Source organism: Lolium rigidum, chromosome 4 (assembly GCF_022539505.1).
Source record: "Lolium rigidum isolate FL_2022 chromosome 4, APGP_CSIRO_Lrig_0.1, whole genome shotgun sequence".
Lineage (NCBI taxonomy): Eukaryota > Viridiplantae > Streptophyta > Magnoliopsida > Poales > Poaceae > Lolium > Lolium rigidum.
In genome coordinates, this window is record NC_061511.1 from 37,959,414 (window position 1) to 37,969,432 (window position 10,019).

The 10,019-nt window shown below is 47.8% G+C and overlaps 1 protein-coding gene across 1 annotated transcript; it reads left to right on the forward strand.

Annotated features, from left to right (window-relative positions):
- Positions 1-313: 313 nt before the first annotated feature.
- LOC124708396 (zinc transporter 9-like) lies at positions 314-8,285 on the forward strand. Its single transcript, XM_047240070.1, has 2 exons — positions 314-1,259; positions 8,143-8,285. Exons 1-2 carry the CDS (start codon positions 314-316, stop codon positions 8,283-8,285), a joined length of 1,089 nt encoding a protein of 362 aa, XP_047096026.1.
- Positions 8,286-10,019: the final 1,734 nt, after the last annotated feature.

Consider the following 10,019-nt stretch of genomic DNA (forward strand, 5'->3'; position numbering starts at 1 on the left):
GGAGATGCCCTAAAGTGATGAGTTTGAGTACATATGTCAAACCAATAAAGTGGTACCCTGATAACCACTAGTAAAAAATTCACAATGTTTTACCCCTGTTGACTAAAATTGGCAAAGAGTAGTACTGATTAATCACCGTTTTTAATGAAAGTTTCGTCGCTATATATATTTATTATGTTGACACTAATTATGTTGACACTGCTACCTCATTCTATACAACTTGATTAAATACACAGCTGGTACTAGCAGTAGCAGATCTGTATATATATGGCTATATGCGTGATCACCGTTCTCTTGCGTCCGACTGAAAAACATGGCTGCCGATCTCAGGCTCGTCGCTCTGTGCCTCCTCTTCTTCTCATCCCTCCCTCTGTTCGCCGTTGCTGACTGCGACTGCGAGGCCGCAGAGGAAGAGCAAGACAAGGCGGGGGCGCTAAAGCTCAAGATCATCGCCGTCTTCTGCATCCTGGTGGCCAGCGCGGCGGGCAGCGCCATCCCGTCGCTTGGCCGGAAGTTCCCGGCGCTCAGCCCGGACACGGACCTCTTCTTCGCCGTCAAGGCCTTCGCCGCGGGGGTCATCCTCGCCACCTCATTCGTGCACATCCTCCCGGAGGCCTTCGACAGGCTCGGCTCACCGTGCCTCGTGGACGGGCCGTGGAAGAAGTTCCCGTTCGCCGGCTTCGTCGCCATGCTCGCGGCCATCGCCACCCTCGTCGTCGACACCATTGCCACGGGGTACTTCCAGCGCGCCGCGAACGCCAAGAAGGCCTCGGCGGCCGTTGGAGTCGGCGACGACTTAGAGGCCACCACGCCGGATGATCATCACGCGCACGGGAACGGCGGTCACTCCCACGGCCACGGCGTATCGGCCATCATCGCGTCGTCCGCCGCAGGATCATCCGATGACGGGAGTGCGCAGCTCATCCGCCACCGCGTCATCTCGCAGGTGCTGGAGCTGGGGATCATCGTGCACTCGGTGATCATCGGCATGTCTCTGGGCGCATCCGAGAGCGCCAGCACGATCAGACCGCTCGTGATCGCGCTAACCTTCCATCAGTTCTTCGAGGGGATAGGGCTTGGAGGATGCATTGTTCAGGCGAAGCTCCGCCTCAGGTCTGTCTTGATGATGTCGCTCTTCTTCTCGCTCACCACGCCGGTTGGCGTGGTGATCGGCATCGGGATATCGTCTGGTTACAACGAAAATAGCCCCAGGGCCTTGGTCGTCGAAGGGCTCCTCAGTGCGGCGGCCGCGGGAATCCTGAACTGTTAGGCCTAATACTTCAAGAGTAACACCAGATCGTGAACAATAGCCACTAGAACACCTAATGATCATAATCAGAGAGGTTTAGAGATGCATTACGGGTCATTGACGATCCCATCGACGCCTGCGTGAGGCAGGCTTGGTGTGGCGGTGTTGATGACGAACTTGTGGTCGATGACGAACTGGGGATCCTCCTGATCCCCTCGGGCCGCCACCTGCACTGCCCTGGAACAGAGCGACGAGGTTCCAGTCTTCCCGTTGCTTCTGGCCACTCTAGATCGGTAGAGTTTTGGGATGTGGGGGAAGCAGATGTTTAGATCGTTAACTCGGTATCGATCTCTGCCGGACTCCCCCTTTATATGGCACAGCGCTAACGAGGGACCAAAACCATCGAGTTGGTTTTGGCACCCCCGATCAGGGTGCGTTTGTTACATACGAGAACAAGTCACGTACAGATCAAGCCCTGGACGTTGGTCCGATGGGCCCATCCCTTTAACGTTAAGTTTTGACTTTTCTACGTTGGCGAAAATGACTGTCGAACTCGACAGATCAACCAACATTCTCCCCCTTGATCGTTAGGTTTAACATCATTTGCCCATTCTCCATAGGAATAATAAACCAAAGTGAGGTGTTACAACAACCAATGAAATGCTATTGAACCTCAACACTTATGGCATACCAGCCTATCTTGAAATGGATATCATAATACTTATTGGGAGTGGTTCTTATTATGGTCCCTTTATTCCAGAATCATAAGGCTTCCAGTAATCCCATGCCGGCAACATGCTCACGAAAAATTCTGGGTGGTAAGCCTTTCGTTAGCGGATCCGCAAGCATACGAGTCGTACTTATATGCTTAACAATAGTTGTTTGATCCTGGATCCTATGCATCACAACATGATACTTAATGTCAATGTGTTTGGCAGCATCACTTGACTTGTTGTTATTCGCATAGAAAACTGCGGGTTCATTATCGCAGTACAATAGAAGTGGTTTTGAAATGCTGTCGACCACTTTAAGTCCGGGAATGAAATTCTTTAGCCATACAGCCTGCCCGGTGGCCTCATAACATGCTATAAACTCTGCTTGCATCGTAGATGAAGCAACTATAGTTTGTTTGGAGCTTTTCCACGATATAGCTCCTCCGGCAAGTGTGAATACATAACCTGACGTGGATTTCTTACTATCCACACAACCGGCATGATCAGAATCTGAGTAACCAACAACTTGTAGGTTATCAGACCTTGCATACGTAAGCATGTACCCTTTTGTCTCTTGCATATAACGCAAGACTTTCTTTGCGGCCTTCCGGTGGTCTAGTCCTGGATTTGATTGGAATCTGCCAAGCATCCCGGTTATATAAGCCAAGTCGGGGCGTGTACAAACTTGTGCATACATGATGCTTCCGACAAGCTGAAGCATAAGGAACCGACTTCATCCGATCGGTTTCAATTTGGTTCCTCGGACATTGAAATGTCCCAAACTTATGCCCTTGACTACTTGGGGCAGGTGAGCCGAGCACTTATGCATATTGAATTTCTTTAGTACTCGCTCAAAGTATGCCTTTTGTGATAGTCCCAACACACCTTTAGACCTATCTCGATGAATCTCAATGCCGAGGACATATGAAGCTTCACGAGATCTTTCATATCAAAATTGGAAGACAGAAAATTCTTGGTCTCGTGCGGCATATCCTTATCACTGCGAGGCCAACAATATATCCTCCACATACATGACTAATATTGTGAACCTACTGCCCTTAAACTTAACATATATGCAGTTGTCCACAACATTATCCGTAAAACCGAAAGTTCTAATAATCTTGTCGAACTTTAGGTACCACTATCTTGAAGCTTGCTTCAAGCCATAGATGGATTTCTTCGGACGGCATGCCAAGTGTTCATTTCCTTCCTCAACAAAGTCATATATACATTTTCATTAAGTTCACCATTTAGAAATGCCGTCTTAACGTCCATTTGATGCAATTCTAGGTCGAAATGAGCTACCAGAGCCATGACGATCCTAAAAGAATCTTTAGATGACACAGGAGAGAAAGTCTCATTATAATCGATTCCTTCTCTCTGTGTGAAACCTTTTGCCACAAGTCTAGCTTTGAACCTTTCGATGTTCCCTTTGGGGTCGTACTTAGTTTTGTAGATCCATTTGGAGCCTACTCTTTTGGCGTCATTAGGAACTTCTACTAGGTCCCAAACATCATTTGAGCTCATAGATTTCAACTCGTCTTCCATGGCGATTTGCCACTTAGACGAATTCAAACTCTTAATGGCCTCCTTGTATGAGGTTGGATCCTCCACCTTTCCTATATCGTCTACATCCTCACTCATGTAGGTGATATAATCATCTGAGATGGCTTTTCTTCTTTCTCGATGTGATCTTCTCACAGGCGATGGTGGTGGAGGGGCATTATTATTATGAGGATCTTCTTCATTATCCGACTGGTGATTTTCTTCACCTTCTGGATTTCCGTTATCATTAGTTTCGAGGATCACCATCGGGTTGAGGACCAGAACTGTGAGGTTCAGTCTCAACATTAGAAGTGGTTCTCCTCTGCATTGGTAGAACGACCTTTTGGATAATCGGGGATGGAGCACACACCCGCTTTTCCTCAAGATCGATCTTCCTTATTTCATTAACTTCATTATCCTCAAAAAATACCGCTTGCCGGGTCTCCACGTACTTAGTGGTATGTCACTAGGCAATAGAAACGATATCCCTTTCCCCTGTGCGGGTATCCGACGAAGAAACAACTAACCGTTTTTGGGTCTAACTTCTTAAGTTGTGGATTGAAAATTCTAGCTTCAGCGAGGACAGCCCCACACACGTAAATAGTTCAAGCTCGGTTTCTTTCCCGTCCACATCTCGTGAGGTGTGTTCGGTGCTGACTTAGTGGGAGCAAGATTTAAAATATGTGCAGCCGTCTTCAATGCCTCCATCCATAGGCTTACCGGCAAACTTGCATGACTGAGCATGCTACGCACCATATCCAAAAGCGTGCGATTGCGGCGCTCAGCCACACCATTTTGTTGAGGTTCACCAGGCATTGAATAATGGGCAACAATTCCATTCTCAGCTAGGAACTTAGCAAAAGGTCCTGGAATTTGCCCATAAGGAGCGTGCCTACCGTAATACTCTCCCCGCGATCAGATCGTACAACTTTAATTTTTGCATTCAGTTGGTTCTCAACTTCGGCTTTGAACACTTTAAATTTGTCCAAAGCTTCCGATCGATCACGTATAGGGTAAATGTACCCATAACGGGAAAAGTCGTACGTGAAGGTGATGAACGAATCAAAACCATCTATAGACTTAACATTAAGAGGTCCGCATATGTCAGTATGTATGAGTTCGAGGACACTCGTGGCTCTTACCGCTCCTTTCTTAATTGTTTTTGCATATTTACCTTTGATGCAATCAACACATTTGTCCGCATCAGAGAAGTCTAATGGGAGGAGTACATCATTTTTAATAAGTCTTTCCATTCTCCCCCTCGAAATGTGGCCTAAACGACAGTGCCACAATTTCGAAGAAGTGCTAGTACCCTTCCATTTCTTCTCAACATTTGAAACATTACTCACATGCAAAACATAATCATTCACAGATAACATATATAGTTTGCCTCGTCTGACACCGAGGCCAACATCTTTATTACAATAATTTAAAACAAATTGTTTGTTACCAAACTTGCACTCAAACATGTTATCATCGAGACAAGAAACTGAAATCAAATTCCTACTTAAAGTAGGTACATAAAGAACATTATTTAAATGAAGGTGAAAGCCGGTGTGGAGCTCCAAGGTGAGTGACCCAACAGCTTCAACATCAACTTCAACTCCATTTGCAACTCTAAGTCGTCTTGCCCCGCTTGTTACGGTTTGGATCATATTTAATCCCTGCATAGAATTAGCAACGTGAGCGGTTGCACCTGAATCAATCCACCATGATGTACAAGAGAAATCAGTATATAACATTTCATCAACAAAAGTGATTTCATCCGTACCTTTCTTCATCATCCACTTGAGGTATTCATGACAGTCCTTTACCGTAATGGCCTTCCTTCTTACAAAAGAACACACATTATCAGTGGGCTCACGAAGATCTGTCCATTATCCTTTTCCTTTTCCTTTCCTTTAAACTTTGGCATTTCCTTCTTGAAGGTTTTCTTTGGCGACTTTGAAGGGCTGACCCGTCATGCTTTCTCTTTGAGGATGCAACATGAAAAGCCTGATCCTTGTTACGCCTCATCATTCTTTCTTCTTCCTGGACAATCCGAGGGGATATCTCAGCAAGTGTCCACTTCTCCTTCATGGAATTGTAGTTGATCTTGAACTGATCGAACTCTTCAGGGAGGGACTCCAAGATCATGATGATAAGGAGGTTGTCACTGAGCTCACACTTTAGGTGCTTCGGTTTATTTGAAGCATTTATCATTCTCGGTATGTGTCCCCTAACATCACCATCATTTTTATACTTGCCAAGTAGCTTGTGGAAAAGCTCATGAGCATAAACCTTTTCGAGCCTTTGAATTGCTCCTCCAAGGCTTCCATAAATTCCTTAGCGAGTATCTTTCTTGGGGAGAGCCCCAATAATCTCAGGTGAAATGGAAGAATTCATCACGAGCATTGCAACGTGATTGGATTTGTCCCACTTCTCCATCTTGGAGTCATAAGTTTTCTTTAGTTCATCATACCCCGTAGCACCAGCAACTGGCGCCACGGGCTTATCCTCCCTTAAGGCATAATCAAACTCGTTGAAAGCCAAACATAGCTCAATGGAGTTCTTCCAACGAGGAAAGTTGCTGCCGGTCAACTGCTCGACAGCATCATAACGCATCGCAGCGGAAGCTGAAATTTGACATGGACATTCATTAGTAAAATTGCATGCATATAAAATAAACATGCCATAAGTTTCTTATTCTATGTCAAACACCGTTGGGCAGAAATGACATGAATTAGAACAACATTAGTGGTTGACATGCAGAAATAATACAACGTTGGTCAGAATTATTTTGCAGCCATAACATTCTCAAAATAAACATCAACTTTAAAACATTTAAGGAACAACATATGTGATGCTTAATTTGATAATTCAACATTAAAACATGTTAAATATTCTAGACAAGAAAATCTCGTTGGTTCATTTCGTTCCACAACAATAACATGTTTTCTGATCATATTTTATAGGCAATTATTTTCTGTTTTTTACAGTGCATAAAACATTAGTTAACTAACATAAAAAGGGCACTGAAAAGAAAAACAGAAAACATAAGTAAAACAGAGAAAAATTCGCCAGCCCAGAAAATACTGGACCGTCGACAACCTGGGCCGAAGCCCAGTCTCTGATTCAGCCCAGAAGGACCCCAGCCTGTTAACCTTGCCCGCGTCGATCCGGACCGTCCATGCGATCGGACGGCCGAGATTGATCGCGGCCAGAACAAAAGGGCCGAGGGCGACGGAAACCCTAACCCTAAAAAACTGTCTCCCCCAAATTTCCCGCACCCGACGGAGACGGGCGGCCACACCCGGCGCGCGACGCGGCCAAAAACAGCGGCGCGGCGCGGCCAATCCTGGCGGCGCGAGGCGCGCGACGCGGCCACGCCCGGCGGCCCGAGGCGCGCGAGGCGGCCACGCCCTGCGGCCCGAGGCGCGCGAGCCTCGCCTTCATCATCCCGGCGCGGTGGCTGCGCTCGCCGGAGCAGCGTGCGACGGACCATGTCCGGCGCGCTCCTCCGTCGAGCGTGGCTACTGGCGCCGTTTCAGTGCGTCTGTGAGGGGGTGGTGCTCACCGGCGAGGCCGGCAGCCGTTAGGCGACGGCAAAGGCCGGCGGCGCGACGGCCACCGGCGGTCCGTCCATTCCGCGCGTTACCGCGCGTCAATCCGCGCACTCCTCCGTCGGGAGAGAGTGGCGGCGCGGGATCTCTGCCCTCGCCGGAGCAGCGGCTGCTCCGACGGGCCCCAGAGGGGAGAGGCAGACACCCGGCGGCATCAGGTGAGGTTCATCCTCAGACTCGTACCAAATTGCATAATTAGGGTTCATCCGTAATTGGGGAATCAGGGTTAGGGTGTATACATCATCTAATCATGCAACATACAACAATAATTCGGGCTAATCTGAGGCTTAAGCATGATTTCGAAACTAAAATAGGATCATCAGATTGCTTGCATAACAAATCTGAGAGCCTAGCATGCAAAACAGGGGCTAAAACATCAACATAATCAGCCTAAAAACATGATCTTTATACAAAAAACGTGATCTCAGATCACTATTAGGGTTCTAGTGCTAGCAGTACTAGGCATCTGATACCATTGTTAGGCCTAATACTTCAAGAGTAACACCAGATCGTGAACAATAGCCACTAGAACACCTAATGATCATAATCAGAGAGGTTTAGAGATGCATTACGGGTCATTGACGATCCCATCGACGCTGCGTGAGGCAGGCTTGGTGTGGCGGTGTTGATGACGAACTTGTGGTCGATGACGATCTGGGGATCCTCCTGATCCCCTCGGGCCGCCACCTGCACTGCCCTGGAACAGAGCGACGAGGTTCCAGTCTTCCCGTTGCTTCTGGCCACTCTAGATCGGTAGAGTTTTGGGATGTGGGGGAAGCAGATGTTTAGATCGTTAACTCGGTATCGATCTCTGCCAGACTCCCCCCCTTTATATGGCACAGCGCAACAGGGGACCAAAACCATCGAGTTGGTTTTGGCACCCCCGATCAGGGTGCGTTTGTTACATACGAGAACAAGTCACGTACAGATCAAGCCCTGGACGTTGGTCCAGTGGGCCCATCCCTTTAACGTTAAGTTTTGACTTTTCTCTGTTAACTGAAAATGACTGTCGAACCTGACAGATCAACCAACATGAACTACATGGCCCTCGTTGACCTTCTAGCCGAAGATTTCATGAACCCTAGGGTGCAGAACAACGGGAGGTTGCAGGTCATGGTGAACATCTCATTGCTGGCTGGGATCGCTCTCATGTCCATGCTTGCTATATGGGCATGAGATCGAAAATCGTCCTCCAAGGAGGACAAAAAACGTTTTTGATGCACATGCGGCCATGTTTATTTCTTGTTAGCATGCCGTGTTATAAACGCGACAAGCAAAAAGGAAATCGCAGCAGGCATGATGCTAATAGACATAAATATTTTCAGAATTTTTGGAGGCCTAGACATCTTGTGATTTTTTTATTTTTTATAGAAAACGATCTCTCGGATGCAACAAATCCTATCCCTATTTGCGTTGTTAGGGCATCTCTAACGGATCCCCAAAAATCGGTTAGAGGAATAAAAATCGGTAAGATAACCACCTAGCCGAAGTACAAAATAGTTAGAGGAGAAAAAAATTAGAAGTCGGAGGAGTAAAATTGGCCACGGAGGAGTATTTTGTGGAGTCGGGAGCCACTTCCGAGAAAAAATCCCACCTCCGCCCCGCCGCACCCATTCCCGATGGCGTCACCGCCGATGACCGCCATACCCCGCCGCCCCCACCCATGTCCTTGCGCCGCCCTCCAGGCCACCTCTCCGTCGCTCACCGCATCTCGCCGTCGCCGGAACGACGAGGGGATCAAGTTTCTGCCGGCCGCCCCCCCCCCCCCCGCGATTTCTTCCAAATCGGCCACCGTCAGCCTTGATTCATCACAGCTGGAAGCCGCCGGAGGCTGGGAAGGCGATAGAAGGCCAGGACCACCCTCGACGCCTCCCTCTGCCCCATCCGATGTCGTCGTGTAGATGAAGATGCTCAGGGAGTGCATCATGGACGACTCATCGTTAGAAGAGGAGGAGGAGGATGACGACGACGACGTCGAGGTGGCTATGGCCATCATTTTGAATGATGATGTTCGGTGGCCGAGGCTAGGATCACAATTTAGCCGGTTGTATTTGAACTATGCCAAATGTTTGTGTTTCAATAGTTTGATTTCTAGACAATATTTTTTTACTCCTCTAAATATAATGATTCGGTTAATAACTGCCAAACTTTAGAGAAGTACTTGTACTCCTCTAAGTTTTTTTTTTTTTGCGAAACTCTACTCCTCTTAAGTTTTAGGAGTTGGTTTACTCCTCTAAAAGTTTTGGGAATCGGTTAGAGATGCCCTTAGTGCGGAGGCTTGGTAATGAAATCTTGCATCTGCGAAAGATCGTAGACACGCACCTTTTTTTTTGAGATATAGTGTATGTGAATCGTGCGTCTACTTCGTTTGTACTCTTGGAAGAGAAAAGAAGGCTGTGTTGTCTCGCTCATGCAGTCATGCATATCTAAAAGTTGGAGCGCTTTCCTTGTCCAGCTCCTGACAAGTGACAGCGCAACTGTTATTAGCCTTTTTCAAGTTAGGTAAGGTCTTGTGGAATCTTAACCTGAACTCCGCTAAATCATCGGGAGTCAGGTCCAAGTTGACTGTTAACATATGACAAATTATATTCATAACCACGGGGCTTCTCTAGACGAGGAAGAAGACATTGCATTGTATACTTCAGCGGTGTCGACATTCTAACAACATGCATGGCAACATTTCCAACCGTGCCAGCACGACCAAGTTTGGTTGCCGCATTCTGTATCTCTTAGGGCATCTCCAACGGGGCGACCCATCCCGCGCCCGCGCGTCCGGATGGGTCGATCCGGACAAAATCCCGGCCCAACGCGGCGACGCACCGCAAAAGCGGACGGCCACGGCGTCCGGAACGACGCAAACCCGGCCCAAATATTGGCTAGGTTTGCGTGGCCGCGGATGGCACGCGCCGT